The sequence below is a fragment of the Hordeum vulgare genome, chromosome 6H (assembly GCF_904849725.1).
Source record: "Hordeum vulgare subsp. vulgare chromosome 6H, MorexV3_pseudomolecules_assembly, whole genome shotgun sequence".
Classification (NCBI taxonomy): domain Eukaryota; kingdom Viridiplantae; phylum Streptophyta; class Magnoliopsida; order Poales; family Poaceae; genus Hordeum; species Hordeum vulgare.
The window spans coordinates 442,745,851-442,769,330 of NC_058523.1; the positions used below are offsets into that span (position 1 = coordinate 442,745,851).

Here is a 23,480-nt window from a genome sequence, read left to right on the forward strand (position 1 = left end):
CAGGCTTTAGTTAGCTTAGTAAATTCTAGTTGATATTAGCCATGGTTTAGTTAGCTTAGTAAATTCTAGTTGATATTAGATCTCAAAAATGACATAATTAGTTTAGAAAGTTTTAAAAGAAACCAGAAGAGAAGAACAAACAAGAGATGAAGAAATAAGAGAAGAAGAAAGAGGAGAAAAAGATAACTTCTCTTCTTTCTTTTTCTCTATCTTCTTCTTCTTCTTCCACTTCTTCTTCTTGTTCGTGTTCTTCTTCTTCTTCTTCTTCCACTTCTTCTTCTAATTGCTTAGCTTAATTTAGATAACTTCTTTCTTATTGTATTCTTCTTCTAACTTCTTTCTCATTATGCAGATTTTGATAAAGCAGCATGACATATGGATGGATGCTCGAGGGACTTTGTAATGCACTTGTGTAGTCTTAGATGAACTTTGTAATGCAATTGTATTTGTGGATGCACTTGTGATGCTTTGTAATACTTTGTGATCTTGTTTGCACTTTAATTACATATATTCGTGCTGTTTGCACTTGTGTTGTGTTGTTTGCACTTTGTGATGCACTTGTGGTGCTGTTTAGGGGCAGATTCAATATATATATGTTGCTGTTTGTATCTATGTTTTGCAAATGCAGGGAATTAACAGAAAACAAATATGAAAAAAAGCAGAGAGGGTCTTTGCCTACAGCTCACTGACGGCAAAGGCTTTGCCGTCGGTGGACTGACGGCAAAGAAGACACGTGGCGGCAGCCTGTGTATCCTGGCAACTCTGGGAATACCAAATTTTCGGCTTTGCCGTCAGCTGGGCTCCAGCTGTCGGCAAAGAGGCGGCTAAGGGGACCCAGGGGTTTCGGCTTTGCCGTCAGCTCTGCTACGGCTGTGGGCAAAGAGGGGACCTAGGGGACCTAGGGGTTTCGGCTTTGCCGTCAGCTTTGCTACGGCTGTGGGCAAAGCCTGCCGTTAACCTTCTAATGGAGCTCGGCCTGCGTCATTGCCGCCACTGCTCTTTGCCGTCAGCCCGTGCCACAAAGCTGATGGCAAAGTCTTTGCCGTCGGTCGAGCTCCGGCTGTCGGCAAAGAAGGTGATTGCCGATAAAATCTTGGCCGGTACCTTTGCCGACAGCACACTGACGGCAAAGCCTTTGCCATCAGTTAAACTGTCATTTGCCGTCAGCTCTGGCTGTCGGCAAACCAGCAGATTCCAGTAGTGTATAATACAAGGGAAGGCCTCTACCTCAACTATACAAGACTAGGAGGTGGGCCACAACTGTAATACACGTGCAACACAAATACATATTCAACACAATCACTTGATTTATTTTTTTTGGAACAATCCACCATTTTATGGTAGTTTTTAAAAAAATAATAAGAAAATAGATAGTTTTTCATAGCCCTAGACTGTAATGTGAGTTTTTTTTTGCTATTTACTCTAGAAAATTATAATAGCAGCGATTACTAAAATGCTAGTATGGAGGTTGTAGAATTAGTGCTTATTACATGTGTCGATGAGGTTCTACATCGAATAAAAGATCTGAGATAGGGAAGTATAACTCTAAGGGCTTTCTTGTAGATAGATCCATTGTTGAGCTATGTGTGTGTGTCTTTGCATTCACTAGATCGTTGTAATAAATTTAGCCGTGTGGCTGCTATTTGAACCTTTAAAACATGGTCCGATACATAGGTTGCGGCATGTATATTACGAATGTCATGGTTCGGTTTTGGTTTCACCAATAAATATGGAACTGAGGGAAACCCCCTTTCATTCAAAAAATAGAAGTATCCTATGTCTTATGCTCTCTTATTATGTACAACCTGTTTACAATTTTTGCATACATAAATTCTATGATAATGCACTAGTGGTCAATCAATGCCAAAAAGTGGATTACTAATGCAATAGTATGTAACCGAAGATCCAATACTAGCACTCACTAATAAAGGCATTCTTATAGGTTTCAGATCTTTGGGGAAGCATTGACACAAGCATCTTGCGTCTATCAATTACACACATTTTGGACATACGCTTTATCAGTTACATACACTCTGGACATACTTTTTATTAATCTTTATTAGACTAACATATTAATCCGGTGCCTAGCGCGAGTTCATGTATTTGTTATTTTTGGTATTTCATGAAAACACCACAAAACAAGTCCAACGAAAAATTAAAGAAAATAGGTTTGGAAGTTTCGTGCTAGAAGAGGACCGAGGGGCCAAGGCCCAACCCCTGGTGGGCCCCATAGGGCCTAGGCGTCCACCTTACAATGAGCATCTAAGGGGATGCTGACAACATATGGGCATCCCGAGGGTGGTTTTAGTGCCTGATGGTCTATATATGTCCTGAAACTCCTACCCTAATTATCGAGCATGTTTCACCGCCATCACATCGTGTTTCCGAGTATCTTGCTTTTCAGCCCTCATCTAGAACATTGCCGGAGGGGGAATCCATCTTCATCATTTCCAACCTCGACCCTCGTGCTTCAAGATGAGTTGTTAGTTATCCGGCCCTGGACTACGGGTTCTTGGCAGTTGTCAAAGTTGTAAGTTGTCCATCTTGATGTGTTTAGATGATCAATACAATAGCCCTGTGAGCTTCCCTAGAGGATTATGGTTAATCTTATGTAGTCTAGTAGTGATGTTGACCATGTGATGAATTATGTCTTTACGTTCAAATTTATGCATGTCATCTTGTTTTATCTATGTACATTTCTCCCGGGTTACTTGTTTACTCTTGGTCAGCTTAGATCTGTAATTAGTAGTGGGAGGGGTTTAGTCTAGCAAGTAATCTACCTCGGTGATAGAAAATGAAAAAGGCTTTTATAGAATTGTTGTCACTAAGGGTTGAGATTTATTAGAGTGTTCATCGAAATCCTATAAACGCAATAGTATGTCATTTTGCTAAAAGAAATTAGCTTTGTTCACACTCAATATCCATATGGTGCACAGGGATCTCGATCTACGGACGAGCTATTTGCTTATAAGATGTAGTGGGTGTCTCTGTATAATATTAGATGTGTACTGCCTATGTAGAAGAAACACATTCATATGTTTGACATGAGCATGCGATATTTCATTATATACTTTTGCACATGATTAACTTAGCGCACTTTTATGTATTGAAGAGTTATATTTTGGTAAGCGGTTGTCATCATTCAAGAGAGGCAATACGAGTATATGTGTACTCAAGACCCGCGTCTAGAGACGTTTGTGACACATGAAATCGATGTCATGGTGGCTCAAATACAAGACCCAAGCACGGATTTCTCGGAGAGCACACTGAAAATTAGCCACCCACAACGATAGGGATAGAGCGGCGATCAAAAGAACATCATGAAGATGGAAAATGACACAAAGAGTTGTTGATGTCTTGGCCAATAACACCTAGCCGACCATGGATTTCTTCCAAACCCGAGTATCATCCCGCACACGGTATATGTAGGGCGGCCACCAAAAGCGTAGGGCAACACTGAGATGGACAACCCCGGATCTGGGTGATTCCTGTCAGCATAGCATAAGTCCTTTGTCAAGTATGCTTCCATTTTTTGACGAATTGAGCGTAACTCGGATGGTTAGTTTTGTTGTGGTGGAACGGTAGAATCAGCCACCCCGCTTCAAATCCTAGACTCGACAGCGGTGTTTATATTTTCTAGAATTTATTTTAGTTCCTGATGGTGTTTGTTTAGTGGGAGATGATGTTCCCTTCAACTATGAGATTCTTGCACTGACTTGGTCAATCTCAAAATTTGTTGGCTAGGTCTCTGGAAGGTGTCCATAAATGTAGAATATTTGTGTGTCCGTAATGGTGAAATGTTCGTCCATGTATATAAACATTTATGTATGTATATGAGCGTTTACATGTGTTGTGTGTTCCTAAAAATTTATGCCTCCTTTTTCCTTCTCATCAAACAGAACTACAGAAGTACTTCATCGATTCATCTTTCAGTGACCGATCATTCCGTCTATCTGACTAATCTCCTTAGGACTGGAGGCCTCACAGTTAACTAAGGTCTTCAATTGGAATTTGGTCATCCAATTTTGACCGGATCAATAATTTCTCAAACCTTCCATTTAAGTTTTTATACAATGCACTATGCTTCCTAATTTTCAAATCTTCACACTTAATTGAGGCTTAAATTTAGGGTTTGGTCACCAATTTTGGCCGGGTCAACAATTTCTCAAAGATCTCTCCTATTTAATTATTTTAATTCTCTATGCTCCGTAATTTTAAAGCTTTTCATTCGAGTGAGGTATTCAATTTTGGATTTGGTTTACGATTTTGATCATGACAACAATTTCCCAAATCAATCAACAACATCAACAACAACCGGCCTATAAAAACATATCAACCCCTCGCAGACTCCTATCACCCATACAAAAGTGTCACCATGTGATACTATAGCACGAATATAGTATATGCAACCAAAAATGAAAAAATATTTCAGAAATAATTTGCTACCATGGCGGTAGCTACACATGGCCCCTATTTTTATCTCTAATTAATTTAATAAATTATTTTGGAATATGAAAAATAACTCTATAGCGAAAATATCGTGGTTCTGGACCAGCCGGGCAAGCAAACATGCAATTATGCCAAAAGGCAAGGAAAAAAGACCGAGAGAAGTGAGAAACGCTGTTTCTACACAATGAAAAGACACTTGTGTCAAAAAGGTAACAAAAAATAAAAATAAAAATGAGAAAAGGTCATTTAAATACAACAAAAATGCACTTGTGCCAATTCCATTGAAACCCGACACCTCGTATATCAAAAAATGCACTTATACCAAAGGATGTGTAGCTACCTCCAGACATAGAAAATTGCCTCTGAAAAATATTTTCACACAAACATGGGTTGATTAGCCGATAACACAAAATCACACTAAGAAAGACCCACCAAATGACTGCATTATAAATAAACGTAAAACACACTTCGTCGTCTCCCACACCGGCCAAACTAAATACCCCATCAATTTCAACATATAGAGGTTATTAGTTTTTTGGAAAGTCATTTTTTAATTTTTTACCAAGTTTAGTGCCAAAAATATCAACATCCGGAATATTAAACAAAAAAAAAATTCATTTCATGATGAATCTAATAACACTGGTTTGATATTATGAATTTTGATATATTTCTTTATAAATTCGATCAAACTTAAAAAGGTTTGACTTTTGAAAAAATAACACACCATATATTTTAAAATAGAATTGGTAATTTTTTTTAAGAATCCTAACAAATTCAATGGTGCAGCAAAGCGCGCAATCCTTCTAGTTTTTATTTAAACTTACTCTGGGTGTGTAACATTACCAGAAAATAAATTGTGTCGGTATATATGGAGCATAGCAGCATGAGTATATGTCAGTATGTACAGAGTGTGATTTTTTGGAGGCCGGCTCCATGAAGCCCGTTTTACGAAAAAAATAATCATATTTAAAAGTTTAATTTTTTAAAGTCCATGAAAACTTATATGGTTTCCATACGAACGTATAAAAAATTGTTTGAAAATATTTTGATTTGTATTCTGTACACACACAAAATCTGGTCCAACAAAAAAAAGGTCGGCCCATTTTGGAAAATGCATATTCGTCTTTTTTTTTGTAAGGCACATGTGAAAGTATAATGTTAGTCCCTGCAAAAAAAAAAGAGTATAATGTTATGAAATTTTGCACTTACATAGTATACATGCGTATGAATGTTCATAAAGAATTTGAATTTTTCGCCTTGTAGAAAATCATATTGTGAAACCAAGCTTCATGAAGTTCGGCCTCCATTGGTCATTTACAAGTCTGTACACAACACAAATTCGCTGGTTCACTGGGTTCTTTCTCATTACAGAACTTAACTGGCAAGTGCACAAGTCACCTACTGGTTCAGAATATATTTTTTAGTAAAGGCTTATACGCAATGCATAACAGAAACACGTATCCATGCAGAAAATAAGCCGCGTTTATCATAACACCCAACTGAATTGCTTGTGATAACCTCAACTGAAAGCAATTCTCAACAGACAACAGATGGAGTATTATGCTATGTCATGGTCACACGGGACAGTATCTTGCCAGACACGGAAACAAAAGCGACATCACCGACTGAACTCAATGGAGGGAAAAGGGAGTAATCAGCATTACTCAAAATTTCCTTTCCATTTACCATCACTAAGAACGGCACTTTCAGGCCTTGACTGAAGCAACATCCGCGCCAAGGTATCGGGGGAGGAAAGATACACGCTTCGGGGCGAAGATATATACACATCAGGCTATAGACAGATCTCACCTTATGGAAGCCTACTGTACATGGTTGCACCCTTACACATTCTACGGTTCGAAGCTAGCTAGAAATACAATGGTGCAAGCGCCTTCATGGGTGCTCCAGGGAAAACCCCTATTCAGAGATCGAACTGAAACTATAGGCAGCACCTTCTTCCTTTAATCCTGAAATAGTCGCATAATTCCTGCTGAATCGTGCAAACTACAAAGGATAGATGAAAATGAAACAAGATGATGTGAGACTTACATGAACTATCAAAAAAGGCTCAATGCACTATCCGTAAGAAGTGAGCTTCTAGAGCTCCCTAGTTCAAGCCCATCAGAGGTAGAATTGTACGAAGACAGCAACTTCCTCTGTATTATGTTGTGCATAGGATACATGTTAGTTCTCTTTTCAGGTTAAAACAATTTAATTTCTGAATAGGTAATGGAACTAATACAAATGCTGGAGTTGAGTATCAGTTTAAATCATTTGTTAACTTCCCAGGATCAACATCCTTAAGACACACATTTTCCCTTGAAGGTTGACTATTTACAATACAAGTTAAATTTGCTCCTTTTCGATTTTGGAGAAGAAATGGGTATCAGCACATACCAAATTTCTGATAATTTTGAAAGTTTGCAAAACATGATGACTTTACACACATGATAGCTGCACAAATATTCCAGTCATTCTGCACAGTGGCAACAAGTTGTACTGACAGTACCAGAAAGGCAGAAACCATGGCAATTGGGCAAACCCTGCTAGAAGCACAGTGTGTGAAGAGACACCCAAGTTCAAGAAGACACGAGCATGCTGTTGAAATCCTGCGCAGTTTCTTTATATGAAAGAAATAACTTCTGCTACTGACCAAATAAGGAGTTAAACATCTGAACTGACTACCTGCTCATCAAATATGCATTTACGGGATGTATTGAACTGGTTACCTTGACACCACCATAGAACATAATAACTGTTAACATACAACAGTACATGCATAATGCGTGAGATAACTCTGCAGCATTACCTTTCAGATGTACTCCCTCCGTCCCATAATATAAGAGCGTTTTTATACTAGTGTAGTGTCAAAAACGCTCTTATATCATGGGACGGAGGGAGTAGTAAAGAAAGGTCTATCAATAAGAGAAACAAGCATGGCAATATGCACAGAAGTTCTGAACAAAGACTACAACAGCTTGACTTATAACAACTGCTGGCATCATGAAAAGGTTGTGAACCATTTAGTGCAAATATGATCTACAGCCTAACGAAATGTTGGATAGCTACTTACTTGATCTTCAAAATCAGGACTAGTCAAGTTGATGGAGAGATTTCTCATCAACAACAGTGCCTAGAGATCAAAAGGCACAAATGTCAGTTAATGAAAAGTAGACATTTCAAACCATTACTAGTCGAGAAATCATGAATTTAACATGCCATTTATTTGTTTCGACATAACACAAATGGTTAAAAATGATGACAAAATATGCATATACAGTTTGTTGCAATGCTTAAAAAGTAAACATGCATATAGAGTTTTTTTTTTTGCGAAATCACATATAGAGTTTGTTGCTATGCTTAAACCAGGAGCATTCTGCATAAGCCCATAGGTACATAAGAAATTTTAGAGCAGAAGAGTATTTATTCTTGTGATTTATATTCTTCATTCATAGCCTTAGTTAAGCTATGCTTATGGTCAATTTTTTTGTGAATACAAGAAAACCTAGTATATCAACGATTCACATACCGTTTCAACATCAATTGGATTCATCTCCTTCAGTTTCTGCAAATGGCCCTTTGTGTTTGGATCGAAAACGCTGCCTAAGAAGCTGTATACTTGTGCAAAATCTGGCATAACTGTACCAAAATTTGAAAGAGATGGTTAAAGGAGTTTAAAATGGCAGGTCGAATAAAAAACAAAGCAGTCCTGTGACAAAAGCCACGATAACAGTACAGTAAAATCTATGGATGAATGAGCTGTAAGAATTTCTTTATCCTATTTATTCATTCTAAAGAAGGAACCGGGTGTTCTAAATATTAGACCAGAACTGCAAGTGTCGGAATAAATAGACTATCAGAAGTATTTAAAGACTAGAGGTACTGACTGCGGAGTGATGGAACTTGATTTATCTGGTCATTGGTTTCACCAGATTGCCATGCCCTTGGAGGGCCTTCACTACTGCTTGAGCAAAAAATGTTTGGACCCATAGACCCAGCACCTAAATCTTCTGAGCAAAAGGAGGTAAGGATTAACTGACGAAGATTACACTTGGACTATTTATAGAGGAGAGGCACCTTGGAGTACAAACCTTTCATGAAAGATGAGGCGACAACTGGTGGGATAGAATTGTGGGTCCATGAAGAAACAGCAACATTCATTCCTGAGTTTCTAAGCATGGCAGATGGATCTGTCTTCAAGGCATATCCTGGCTCTGCAAGACAAGAGAAGATAGTGAAACAACTGTCGGTATAAAGAGGCACCGATAAAATGACATGTAAAAACTGTTGCTCGTAAAACTAAGTTCGATGACTCACCATTTTTGGAGGCCTTCTGAGGGTATGGGTGAGCAGCTTTACGCTTTGGTCGCGGAGGTGGGACATGTTCGCTGGTTCCATTTTTCTGAACCTTCAGAAAGTACTTCTGTGCATGGCTCCTTATCTGCAAAAACAAGTTAATATGTAAAATGAAAATGGATTTACCAGAGAAGCCATTGCCAGAAAAAACCGATCCCAAGTGCTTGTGCAATGTTTGCACAGAAAAACGAGGAGACTTGGGTTTCTTACAAAGCAGCCGACATCTCCATTAGTAAGGTGCTTCACTACGTTGGAATTGTGGTGCAAATTGATGCATAATTTCACTTGATTTTTCAGTTTATAATCCAAATACCTGGATGACAGTCTTCGAACCAACAAAAGCTTCTATCTTTTTCCAGTCACGATCAAAGCTGAAAGAATCCAGGTTTTCCACATTAATGTCACATTAAGATGAAATCTTATAATTGACTAACAAATCTTCAACACATATATGTGAATTCAACTAATGTAACTGTCAAACTATCGCGCAAAAAACACATTATCGGTACACCTGAACGCTATTGTACTTGTTCACCTATACATCATGAAAAAGACCTTAATAAAGATGGCTGATGCATCACTCGATGCAGAGGCCGGGGCTTAGCCTCCTTTTCTAAAAATCCTGAAAAAGACCTAGTATAAATGATGGTGCTGTGAACGTATGAGACTCTGGGTAATTGAGTTGTAGGAATGCTTACAAAATTCTAGTAAATATTTATGGCTTCAAAAATTATGCTCTTAACTGAAGAAAAAAATGGGTTTAAAAACGCAACACAGCTGCAAGCGGAACATTGGTAAGTTAGTCTGTCATCAAACTTTACACAACTGAACGAACAAGCAAGCTCAGCAAAAACCAGACACAAAAATTTAGGCAGCGCGAGCTAACTAACGCGTAAAAAAGGCTAGAAAAAATATATCCAATCGTTGGCCCAAAGACCGCAGGAACATGGAAGGCATGCGAAGTTTTCAGCCAAGAGCGAATGGAATTGCCTGGAGAAACATCACAGGGGGGAAGGGAAGAAATCAAGAAAGCTGTGGTGTACTGTAGAATTCAGCGCTTGCTTACAGCTGCAGCGCCTCGAGGAACTTGTCGTGCTCCTGCTCCGTCCAGCTCTCGCGCGACTTGGTGATGGTGTAGGGCTTCCGCACCTTCTTGCTGGCGTCGTCGCCCGCCGCCGCGTCGGACAGCGCCGGCGGCGGCGGCGGGTTCGTGGAGACCATGAGGAGGAACGCACGGACGTGCCTGGTCCCGTTGGGTGCCGGTCTCTCGCTCGCTGGACCGGGGGGAGAGGAGAGGGAGGCTTTTGTCCGTAGCGCGGCCGCGTCCGTCCGTCCGCCCGGCTGCGCCTGCGTGCGTGGTGGCCGCGTCGCGGTGTGGCGCCGGGCCGGGTTGGGTGGGAGTGTGTGGGTGGTGGCGCCGCTGGGGGGGCGTGCGGGGTTTTGGCCGTGCGTTTTGGGTTGCGGGGCAGGGAGAGTGTGCGTGCGCGGGCCCCGCCGCGTGGGCCACCGCGCTTGTGGCTGCGCTGCGCGGGCGGCAGCCCACTTGCGCTTGCGCCCCTCCCGTCGCCCTCACGCGGGGTCGCGATCCACCCTGCTAGCCGCTGCTGCTACTGGTCGCCGGCATCACGCCGAGCTCGTTCGTGAAGTTGAGTGAGCGAGCGTCAAAGGCGAGCCAGTGAAAAGTTTGGTTGGTGCGTTCGCGACGGCTATGCTACCATGGATGCTTTTCTCTCTGATCATACGTCTGATGATGCTGAGGATTCGGTGCACCGTGCGTGCGCGTGTCCGCGGATAGGGATACCGGGGGTTTCACCATCGTGCCGATGTGGCGATATAGCACGCGCTTGCTTTTCATCGTACGGAGAGGATTGTGCGGGATCAGTGTGTTATTTGCCTTGTGTTCATTGGCTGCTGAGTGAGATGAATGGTACGGATCAATCCCAGGCCAGCCTCAGTCCCCACTTGGTAGTCCATCTTATCCTTACTGCAGTAATATAATGTAATCAAGGCAAACTTTCCCTCCTTTTGATCTTGCCGTAACCAATGATAAAAAGAAAAAAAAGGCGTGATGTAGTGCATTGCGTCGACGAAGTATGAGCATGATAACGATGAGAACTCATGAGGCAGTAGGAGAATGTTTACTTGCTGCCACTACCAGAAGAAATGTCAGCTTAACTTTATTTTATTTCAATTTCCCGTTGGATAGCCTCGTTTAGAGCATGGGTTCCAAATAGCGAGGATTGGAATTCTAGATCCCTCTCACTCTTTGTTTCAATATGAGGATAAAAGATTTAACATTAGTAGATTGTGTTTTACATAGTATATCTTTTAAAATCGAAAATGAAAAAAAATCTGAACCCGTCTCAAACGCCCATACGGATGGTCCAGTCGCTAACCGGTCGGAAAAGACCAACCCACACGATTGTCTCAAAGCGGGCCTCAAACGACCGGGCTAACCGATACCTCTCATATTCAGCTTAAATATGGAACGGATATAGGAAGGTCCGACGCGTCCACCTCTCATATCCAGCTCAAATATGAGCCGTATATGGGAAGGCCCGACGCGTCCATTACGTCGGACTGGCTGTCGGATACCACACGAAATCGTCCAGAAACCCAAAAGTCTGGCGGGCATCTCCTCCGGTGGGGGTGTGAATGTCGCGTGGCGCCACTCTGGCTTGCCGCCTAAGGCCAAAATCCGACTATTTAAGTCGGGTGACGTCCCGAACCCTAGCCACAACCTCTTCCGCCCTCTCCGCGTTGTCAACCCAAGCACATTCCTCTCTGTCTCCACCTCCCTCTTCCCTCGCCATCCACCATGTCCCGACAAAAGAAGATGGCCTATGCTATGCTCCCGATAGAGCATATCATATCACGGAGTTTGGATGCACCTTCAAAGTTTGTACCAAGTCACGAGATGAGAACGGACAATGCACGATATCGAAGAGGCTATCAAAATATGAATAGGTGGGAGTGTTTATATTCTACAAACTCACATTAATCATAAAAAACTTAATATTTATTGCGAAAGCCTAGAAATCCTCGAGGCAAAGTATTACTCGCATGCTCCAAGGAGGAAGGTTGGGAGGAGCTGACCATTGTGTTCCAATCCAGGCAAAACAAAGGATATAAATTAAGGATAAATTATGCTCCAACTTCCTCGCCATGCCGTGATCGACATTTTGATGAGAGGGAAATCACAAACCTTAACATCGATATTTTTACTAGACAAATATTATTAAATAGTAAACCTTCATATTATAATCATTTAGCAAACGCAACCTATTCAATGATCCACATGAAAGTTTTTATTATACCACTCTTGTATACCTATTGTTCTTGGACCAAACATATAACTCATGCAAATTACGACTGCTTATTCATCTCTCAAAAAAATATAAGTGAATCAAGAGAGTGCAATTGGTCTCTATAAAATATATGTATCACCATTTTTAAAAAATATAAGTGAAGTATATGAGCACTTCTATCTCAACTCGTAAGATATAAGTGAAATTCAATGAGCATTTTATAAATTTTGATGAATATGTGTCTCTCATATGGATGCAATCAAAAAACAATGATATTGGAAACAAGCAAACAAATAAAACAAAAACATACGACACTCCAAACAAAACACATATCATGTGATGAATAAAATTATGGCTTCACTTGATATTACCAATAGATTGAATACAAAAGAGGGGATGCCTTTCGGGGCATCCCCAAGCTTAGATAGTTGGATCTTCCTTGAATATTACTTGGATGTACCTTGGACATCCCCAAGCTTAGTCTCTTTTCACTCATTATTCTTTTCCCCATCATGTTTTCACCCAAAGTTTGAAACTTCAACCATTCAAAACTTAACAAAACGTCGTGAGATCCATTAGTATAACAAAATAAATCAGAGATCCATTAGTATAACAAAATAAATCATTAACTTAGGTACTGTAAAAAAAATCATAATTGTTACACCTAATGTATTCTATCATCTCCGCTTTACATGAGCTCTCAAAGTACCTACAAACTGTCGGGCAATCATAGCATGAGAGTCAATGCCTATAGTCCCCTTTACGTTGTTTCTATCACGTTTGTCGAGTGAGATGGGTGCAATGGAAGTGGGGCGTTTTGAAGCTAGGCCTTCATGGTGCCCTATTTTTAAAAATCCCAAAATTTATCAAAATTTGTATTTTTATATTTCAAAAAAATGTGAAAATAAATATGGATATACATGGAGGCATAACACACATATATGTAAATTTTTCGAATAAAATAAGTTGAAACAAGGTCTCTGCAAAAACGATAAATTTGTGGCATTTTAACACATGATACTATTCATCCAAAAGTCCATGAATGTGTTCTTTTTGCATAGATCGCATCTTAAGGTATTTCATTCTGAATTTTCGCACACACATATACATTTCATCTTTGTGTACTTGCATATTTGTTTTCAGATTTTTTTGAAACTGAAAATTTGAATTTTGAATTTTTCAAAAAAATGATGCCATGGAACCCGAGCTTCAAAAGCCATTTTCGGTGCAATGGTTGTTTCTAGCGGACTATTGGTATAATAGGAGTCTGCACTCCTACGGAGGGCAATACCTTGTTTAGGCCTTGTTTGGTACTAGTGTATTTTAGAGAATTTGTGAGGATTATCCCGGTCAAACCCCTCAATCCTCACACATCCCATAACACCATTTGGTTCTAGTGTATTTAACATGTTTCATCCCCACATTTCTCCTCAAATTCTTAAATTATAGTGCATTTTTCTCAATAACCAATACACTACCCCTACCTAGTGTATTGGGGATAAATGAGGATTTGAAGGGATTGGGTGAAAGTTGAGGTTTCACCCAATCCCTTGGGGGATTATCCCCACCAATCTCCTTAAAAACACTAGTACCAAATAAGGCCTTAAGGTGCTCTATGGTCATCCCGGGGGTATTTTTTGTGTTACGCTTCAAGTTCACGTGAAGTGTTTGATATGGATTCTTGGCTTCAAGGTCATGCCTTGATTGCTGTAACTATACTTGGAGCTTGTTCGTGCTCACATGAAGCACCAAGCTGACAAGAAACACTCTGACCGCTTGTTCAAAGTGGATGATTTTGTTTTTCTCAAACTCCAGTCTTACACTACTTCACAAATGTCTAACAGTGGCGGGCCCTGCCGCCATGGACTCCTGCCACTCCTAACATGCCATCAGTGGCGGACGCCTGTGTGCCAGTGGTAACCCATCATCTGTGGTTGCCTCATCGCACGCCACATAAGTCGAATTTCGGAATGTCGGGCTTTTATCTACCACCCGCACACTATTGTTAATCCATGCCGAATTTATATAACCGCAACATATTGCACTTGGATCATTTCATAAAATTGCATTTCATACATAAATTCCGGTTTAAACATTGATCAACGTACACGTGCCACTTTACAATGGTGTGAGATTAATGAAAAGTAATACTTATAAAGCAGATATAAGAAGTGCATTACAATAATAAAAATATATATGTCGTTCATCACATAAATAATGGTTTGACGGGTTGTTTAGGAGTGAAACTAGTGTCGGCTGATACTTCTCCGCGTCCATAGATAATACTTCTCCTGTCAAACTCGGAGACTCCCTTCAACAATTGTTCTCGCGGCCCTATCTATTATTTTTAGCACACATAACATTGAAAATATATACACATAAAAAGATCACAAGGTGAATATATACATATAGAAAATATCATAAGTTAAATATATAAACACATTACACAGAGTGAGGCGTTTTGGCTCTCGGCCTCCATGGAAGCCCTTTTTCTGAAAAAAATCAAAAATTGAATTTTTTTAGTTTCAAAATATATGAAAAAAAATTATACAAGTAAACAATGATTTTGAGCATATGTGTGCAAAATTTGAGGATGAAATACATTAGATATGATCTGTACAAAAAAGACAAATTCATGGCATGGGAGAATAAATAGTATCATGTGTTAAATAGCTGAATACTCGTCTTTTTTGCACAACCTTCATTTCAACTTATTTCATCCTGAAAATTTTCACACTTGTGCATTATACCTCCATGTATATCTATATTTTCTTTAGAATTTTTTAAAATGTAAAAATATGAATTTGGATGAATTTTGATTTTTTAAACGGCATCATTGGAGCTCGGCCTCCAAAAGGGATTTTGGCATGACACACCTACATATAAACTAAAGATCACAATGTTGTTGAGGAACGTTGCATGGGAAACAAAAAAGTTCCTACGCTCACCAAGATCAATTTAGGAGATGAACATCTACGATAGGAGAGATTGCATCTACATACCCTTGTAGATCGCTAAATGGAAGCGTTAAGAAACATGGTTGATGTAGTCGAACGTCTTCGTGATCCAATCACGATCCATCCGTAAACTTCCGATCAAGTGCCGAACGGACGACGCCTGCACGTTCAAAACACGTACAACCTAATGATGCCTTCCCCTCCTCGATCCAGCGAGCGACGGTGAAGTAGCAGCCCAAGTCCTCCGACAACACGATGCGTGGTGAGGTGGAGGTGGTGACAGCTCAGCAGGGCTTCGCCGCGCGCTATGGGGAGGAGAGAAACTATGAGGGAGAGGAGGAGCAGCGCCATAGCACGTTGTGATGCAGTTGCCCTCTCTCTCCCTGTCTATACATAGGGGAAGGGAGGAGGGGAGGGTGCCCTAGGGTTTCCTGTAGCGCCCAAGATGCGATCCTGTCATTATTTTTGGCACGAGAGCCTCGACAGGGATAGAAGCGCATCTCGTCGTTTCACAAGAATGGATATCGTTACAAGTACATGTACAGAAAAGAGGAGTATATGAAATTGACTTACACTTTTCCCAAGCTACACCGTGAACAACACAATACAACAATATATCCAATCACCATGTAGAAGAGCAGGGTCCGACTACGGACGAAAACAAACAATATTAGAACGACGTCCATACTTGCTAAACCAGGCTGTCAGCCTGGAAACGATCCTAGATCGAAGAAGAAGAAGAAGAAGAAGAATAAACTCCAAATAGAACAATCATCGCGCTCACGTCAAAGTAACTCTTTACTTGTACCTGCAACTATTGTTGTAGTAATTTGTGAGCCACAGGGTCTCAGCAATATCATTTTCAATGGCATCAAGACTAGCAAAGCTTAATAGGTGAGGTATGGTTAAGTGGTGAGGCTGGAGCAAGCAACTAAGCATTTATTTGAGGTGGCTAACTTACGAGTACAAGAATAAAAGGGGGGATGATCTATGCATAACAGACATAAACTAATCATGATCACGAAGTGATCCTGAACACCTACTTACGTCAAACATAACCCCACCGTGTCCTCTTTCCGATACAGAACTCACAAGAAGACACAGTCACGGTTACTCACATAGTTGGCATATTTTAATTAAGTTTACTTCAAGTTATCTAGAACCGGATGTTAAGCAAAGTTTCCAAGTTTCCACATAACCACGGGCACGGCTTTCAGAAAGATTTAACCCTGCACGGTTGCTCTAACTAGTCCATCAAAAACTACCACATGTTGCGTCGGAAACCTCGACTACGATAAACCCGTGATCTCCTCGGCTTCCTGGTGGAAATCCTCAACCTTGAGATAGCCCAAAGTATCATCGGAATCCCTCGCACAAGACGTCCGAGAAAGGTAAATCAAATCCAGCAAGGTCACCCAAAGTGTCGACAATCCCGATAGAAGCCGTGTATCTCGTTCTCAAGGCACACTAGATGAGCAAGACATCGGGTTGGCTGAAACCCCGGCTGACCAGGGGGCGCCGGACATCGCTCAATTTGGACCAACACTCATGACGAGCGCTGGACTGGGGTTGATTAATTAACCTTGTGTTAATTACTTCCTATGTGTTTCGTTAGTTATTAGGAAAATATAGTACCAATGTTGGGCCTTGCCAGACGAGTTTTTTCCCAAAACAAAAATCTAGGGATCCCCATAACAACCCCAAACATGTTAGGAGCGCTCAATTATGGAACATAACACCGGTAGCCGAAACTAAGGCGGCAAAGGTGGAACAAAACACCAGGCTAGAAGGCCAAGCCTTCCACCTTTTACCAAGTATATAGGTGTATTAAATTAAATAGCAATTATATGGTGATATAACGAGGAACCCATGTTTTCACATGGAAGCAACTGCACCTAGCCATATTTGCATTACTTAGTTAACTCCCGTTTAGGTACACGACAATATTAAATGTTGTTAAACATGCAAGAGGGGTGAAGCATAATTAAACTACACTATCTAGGTATTTTAAATAAGGTCGGAAACAACATATATCATCTCTGAAATGACCCCAAGTGTTAATTTTGAAATCTGTCCAGATCTTCCTAAACATGTTTTATATTTGTTAAACAGCAAAATGAAGTGGTTCACATGAATCTACACGTCATACTAGTCGATTTACATATATAGATCATTTAAAACGGAGCTACGGTCTAAAAGATATGATCGTCACAAGATAATATGACATGGATACAAAATGCATGCAAAAGACAGCCACAACATGTTAAAGCCTGGATGCAACGAGATATTATGAAACTACTTAAAATTCTAAGCAAGTTTAAATAAGGCCGGAACAATGAACAACGTTTCCAGAAAGTCCCCATATGTAATTTGGAATTTGCTACAGATCTGCCTAAAACACAAATTTAGAGTTGTTAAACAGGAAATAAAATGTCATCACGTTGTTCTACGCATTTTTCTAGCCAATTTACATATATGAAACATTTTAATCGGAGCTACGATTAAATAGTTATGAATTAATTCATTTTGATAAGGCATCTACATAAATTTAATTAAACAACAAGTTTAAACATTTTAAACATGGTTGAAAGTTGGATATTGTGAAACTACACATAATTCTAAGTAGGTTTCATGTATGAAGTTTTTACATCCGATGCATGGTTAAATCGTTATTAGCAATGAAAAATGCTGCAATGAATTGATATTGTTGAAAAACATGGGGGCCACGAAAAAATATAACTGGGCGGAATTGCAAAATAGTGCAGCAGCCCATGATGATTTGGCCCAAGTGGGTGTGTGTGTGCAAAAGAAAAAAAACAGGAAAGAACAAAATGGCGAGTGTGGGATTCTAACCCAAATCCCTTGGTTCGATGGATCAATGCTAAACCACTGAGCTAGCTAGGAGATCGTGGCCAAGGAAAAGCTGCGGTTGAAGTGTAGCTTGTGTGCCAAATTTTAACAAAACAGCAGGAAAAATTGAGGTGGCTGGGACTCGAACCCCTCCTACTGCATCTGTTTGTCACGAAACATGTCAGCAATGTAAAATAACCCGTACACACAACAGATCTAGGAAAAATGAAGCTTCGGGTACGGGCTCACAACGGGGAATAGAGGCCAACGCCATGGCAATGCAGAGCTCACGACACAGGAGGTCCTTTCCATGGGTGATACGTCCATTTTGCATCATGCTTTCATGTTGATATTTATTGCTTTATGTGTTGTTATTACACTTCACGGTACAATACTTATGCCTTTTCTCTCTTATTTTGCAAGGTTTACATGAAGAGAGAGAATGCCGACAGCTGGAATTCTGGTCTGAAAAAGGAGCAAGTTTGAGATACCTATTCTGCGCAACTCCAAAAGCCGTGAAAATCAACGAGGATTTATTTTGGAATTTATAAAAAAATACTAGGCCGAAGAAGTACCAGAGGGGAGCTAGTAGGAGGCCACAAGCCTGCTACGCGCGGCCTCCCTCCTGGCCGCGCCTAGGGGGCTTGTGGGCTCCCAGCTGGCCCTCTAGCCCCCCTCTTTTCCTATATGGAGGGTTTCGTTCCAGAAAAAAATCAAGAGGAGGCTTTCGGGAGGAATCGCCGCCGCCAAGAGGCAGAACTTGAGCAAAACCAATCTAGAGCTCCGGCAGGACGATCCTGTCGGGGAAACTTCCCTCCCGGAGGGGGAAATTGTCGCCATCGTCATCACCAACACTCCTCTCATCGAAGGGGACTCATCACCATCAACATCTTCATCAGCACCGTCTCATCTCCAAACCCTAGTTCATCTCTTGTAACCAATCTCCGTCTCGCGACTCTGATTGGTACTTGTAAGGTTGCTAGTAGTGTTAATTACTCTTTGTAGTTGATGCTAGTTGGATTACTTGGTGGAAGATTATATATTCAGATCCTTGATGCTACTCATTACCTCTCTGGTCATGAATATGATTATGCTTTGTGAGTAGTCACTTTTGTTCCTGGGGACATGGGATAAGTCATGCTATAAGTAGTCATGTGAATTTGGTATTCGTTCGATATTTTGATGGGTTGTATGTTGTTTTTCCTCTAGTGGTGTTATGTGAACGTCAACTACATAACACTTCACCATTATTTGGGCATAGAGGAAGGCATTGGGAAGTAGTAAGTAGATGATGGGTTGCTAGAGTGACAGAAGCTTAAACCTTAGTTTATGTGTTGCTTCGTAAGGGGCTGATTTGGATCCACTAGTTTAATGCTATGGTTAGACTTTGTCTTAATTCTTCTTTCGTAGTTGCATATGCTTGCGAGAGGGGTTAATCATAAGTGGGATGCTTGTCAAAGTAAGGGCAGTACCCAAGCGCCGGTCCACCCACATATCAAACTATCAAAGTACCGAATCGTGAATCATATGAACATGATGAAAACTAGCTTGACAGAAATTCCCATGTGTCCTCGAGAGCGCTTTACCTCCTATAAGAGTTTGTCCTGGCTTGTCCCTTGCTACAAAAGGGATTGGGCCAATTTGCTGCACCGTTGTTACTTTTGTTACTTGCTACTTGCTAAGAATCATCTTGTCACACAACCACTTGTTACCGATAATTTCAGTGCTTGCAGAGATTACCTTGCTGAAAACCACTTGTCAGATCCTTCTGCTCCTTGTTGGGTTCGACACTCTTACTTATCGAAAGGACTATGAAAGATTCCCTATACTTGTGGGTCATCAAGACTCTTTTCTGGCGCCGTTGTCGGGGAGTGAAGCGCCTTTGGTAAGGAAACATTTATATAGTGTGCTGAAATTTATTGTCACTTGTCACTATGGAAACTAATCCTTTGAGGAGCTTGTTCGGGGTATCTTCACCTTGAAGGAAGCACAAGGAATTGTTCCTCAACTTGCTGCACCTACTGAAAACATTTGCTATGAATTTCCTTCGAGTATGCTTGAGAAACTGCTGGCTAATCCTTTTACACGAGATGGAACATCACATCCAGACTTGCATCTAATCTATGTAGATGAAGTTTGTGGTTTATTTAAGCTTGCAGGTTTGCCCGAGGATGAGGTCAAGAAGAAGGTCTTTCCCTTATCTTTGAGGGATAAGGCCCTGACATGGTATTGGCTATGTGATGATACTGGATCATGGAACTACAACCGGTTGAAATTGGAATTTCATCAAAAGTTTTATCCTATGCATCTAGTACATCGTGATCGGAATTATATTTATAATTTTTGGCCTCGTGACAGAGAAAGCATCGCTCAAGCTTGGGGGAGGCTTAAATCAATTTTATATTCATGCCCCAACCATGAGCTCTTGAGAGAAATTATCATTCAGAACTTCTATGCTCGGCTTTCTCATGATGTTCGCACCATGCTTGACACTTCTTGTATCGGTCCTTTTATGAAGAGAGATATTGACTTCACATGGAATTTATTGGAAAGAATTAAACGCAACTCTGAAGATCGGGAGCTTGATGAAGGTAAGGAGTCAGGTATGAATTTCAAGTTTGATTGCGTTAAATCCTTTGTTGAAACAAATACTTTTTGTGATTTTAGCGCTAAGTATGGACTTGACTCTGAGATAGTAGCTTCATTGTGTGAATCATTTGCTGCTCATATTGATCTCCCTAAAGAGAAGTGGTTTAAATATCATCCTCCCTTAGAAGTCAATGTAGTTAAACCCAATCCAGTTGAAGATAAAGTCATTGCCTATAATGATCCTATTGTTCCCAGTGCTTACATTGAGAAACCACCTTTCCCTGTTAGGATAAAGGATCATTCTAAAGCTTCAATTGTGATACGTAGGGGCTACATTAGAACACCTACACCCCCTGAGCAAATGAGAGTTGAACCTAGCATTGCTATTATCAAAGATCTCCTGTCCGACAATGTTGATGGCCATGATATTCACTTCTGTGAAGATGCCGCTAGAATTGCTAAACCACACGCTAGAGACAAACATAGGCTTGTTGTTGGCACGCGTGTTGTTTCTGTTAAGATAGGAGATCATTGTTATCATGGTTTATGTGATGTGGGTGCTAGTGTTAGTGCAATACCTCAATCCTTATATGATGAAATCAAAGACGAGATTGCACCTGTCGAGATAGAACCCATTGATGTCACTATTCAGCTTGCCAATAGAGATACTATCTACCGTGTGGGAATTGTTAGAGATGTTGAAGTCTTGTGTGGTAAAACGAAGTATCCTGCTGATTTCCTCGTTCTTGCTACCACACAAGATAGCTTTTGTCCCATCATATTTGGCAGACCTTTCCTCAGTATTGTCAATGCTCATATTGACCGTGAAAAGAAAACTGTCACTATTGGCTTTGAAGGTGTGTGACATGAGTTCAATTTCTCCAAGTTTGGTAGACAACGTCATGAAAAAGAGTTGCCTAGTAAGGATGAAATTATTGCCCTAGCTTCTATTGCCGTGCCCCCTACTGATCCTTTAGAGCAATACTTGCTTGAGCATGAAAATGATATGCATATGGATGAAAGGGATGAGATAGATAGAGTTATCTTTGAACAATATCCTATCCTTAAGAATAATTTGCTTGTTGAACTGCTTGGAGAACCACCCCCACCATAGGGTGATCCTATGTTCGAGCTTAAACAGTTGCCAGATACTCTTAAGTATGTTTATCTTGATGAAAAAGTGATATATCCTGTTATAATTAGTGCTAGTCTCTCAGAGCATGAAGAAAAGAAGTTACTAAAAACTCTGAGGAAGCACCATGCTGCTATTGGATATACTCTTGATGATCTGAAGGGCATTAGTCCCACTCTATGCCAGCACAAGATTAAAACCGATCCTGATTCCAAACCAGTTGCTGATCATCAAAGGAGATTAAATCCTAAGAAGAAAAAGGTAGTAAGAAAAGAAATACTAAAGCTCCTGGAAGCAGGTATTATCTATCCCATTGCTCATAGTGATTGGGTGAGTCCGGTGCATTGCGTCCCTAAGAAGGGAGGTATTACCGTTGTCCCTAATGATAAGGATGAATTGATCCCACAAAGGATTATCACTGGCTATAGGATGGTGATTGATTTTAGGAAATTGAATAAAGCCACTAGGAAAGATCATTACCCTCTGCCTTTTATCGACCAAATGCTAGAAAGACTGTCTAAACACACACACTTCTGCTTTCTAGATGGTTATTCTGGTTTCTCCCAAATACCCGTTGCACAATCTGATCAGGAGAAAATCACTTTCACCTGCCCTTTCGGTACCTTTTCTTATAGACGTATGCCCTTTGGCTTATGTAACGCACCTGCCACCTTTCAAATATGTATGATGGCTATATTCTCTGACTTTTGTGAAAAGATTGTTGAGGTTTTCATGGATGACTTCTCCGTTTACAGGTCTTCTTTTGATGATTGCCTCAGCAACCTTGATCGAGTCTTGCAGAGATGTAAGGACACCAATCTTGTCTTGAATTGGGAGAAGTGCCACTTTATGGTTAATGAAGGCATCGTCTTAGGACATAAAATTTCTAAAAGAGGTATTGAAGTCGATAAGGCTAAGGTTGATGCAATCGAGAAAATGACATGCCCCACAGATATCAAAGGTATAAGAAGTTTCCTTGGTCATGCTGGTTTCTATAGAAGGTTCATTAAGGACTTCTCTAAGATTTCTAGGCCTCTTACCAATGTCTTTCAAAAGGATATTCCTTTTGTTTTTGACGATGATTGTGAGGAAGCCTTCGAAATACTTAAGAAGGCTTTGATAACTGCACCTATTGTTCAACCACCTGATTGGAACTTACCTTTTGAAATCATGTGTGATGCTAGTGATTATGCTGTTTGTGCTGTCCTAGGACAAAGAGTTGATAAGAAGTTGAATGTTATTCACTATGCTATTAAAACTCTAGACGGTGCCCAAAGAAACTATGCTACTACGGAAAAGGAATTTTTAGCAGTCGTGTTTGCATGTGAAAAGTTCAGATCTTACATAGTTGATTCCAAAGTCACTATTCACACTGATCATGCTGCTATTAAGTACCTCATGCAGAAGAAGGATGATAAACCTAGACTTATCAGATGGGTTCTCTTGCTACAGGAATTTGATTTGCACGTTGTCGACAGGAAGGGTGTTGATAACCCAATAGCAGATAACTTGTCTAGCTTGGAGAACGTTCTTGATGACCCACAACCTATTGATGATAGCTTTCACGATGAGCAATTGAATGTCACCAATGCCTCACGTAGTGCACCGTGGTATGCTGATTATGCAAACTATATCATTGCCAAATATATACCACCTAGTTTCACATACCAGCAAAAGAAGAAATGCTTCTTTGATTTTAGACATTACTTCTGGGATGATCCTCACCTTTATAAGGAAGGAGTAGATGGTGTTATTAGACGTTGTGTACCTGAACATGAACAGGGACAGATCCTACAGAAGTGTCACTCCGAGGCCTACGGAGGACACCATGCGGGAGAT

General features: G+C 40.5%; 1 protein-coding gene across 8 annotated transcripts; it reads right to left on the reverse strand.

Annotated features, from left to right (window-relative positions):
• Positions 1-5,913: 5,913 nt before the first annotated feature.
• On the reverse strand, positions 5,914-10,187 carry LOC123402347 (protein REVEILLE 6-like). Of its 8 annotated transcripts, XM_045096260.1 has the most exons (10): positions 9,872-10,187; positions 9,119-9,176; positions 8,767-8,890; positions 8,541-8,663; positions 8,337-8,459; positions 7,979-8,088; positions 7,523-7,582; positions 6,959-6,992; positions 6,499-6,605; positions 5,914-6,416 (listed from the first exon to the last, which is right to left on the reverse strand). In XM_045096260.1, exons 1-9 carry the CDS (start codon positions 10,024-10,026, stop codon positions 6,571-6,573), a joined length of 822 nt encoding a protein of 273 aa, XP_044952195.1. In that variant the 5' UTR covers positions 10,027-10,187; the 3' UTR covers positions 5,914-6,416; positions 6,499-6,570. The 8 variants fall into 8 exon arrangements, with proteins under 8 accessions (XP_044952195.1, XP_044952191.1, XP_044952190.1 ...); XM_045096256.1 differs by lacking the exon at positions 6,959-6,992 and having other exon boundaries at positions 8,337-8,456; XM_045096255.1 differs by lacking the exon at positions 6,959-6,992.
• Positions 10,188-23,480: the final 13,293 nt, after the last annotated feature.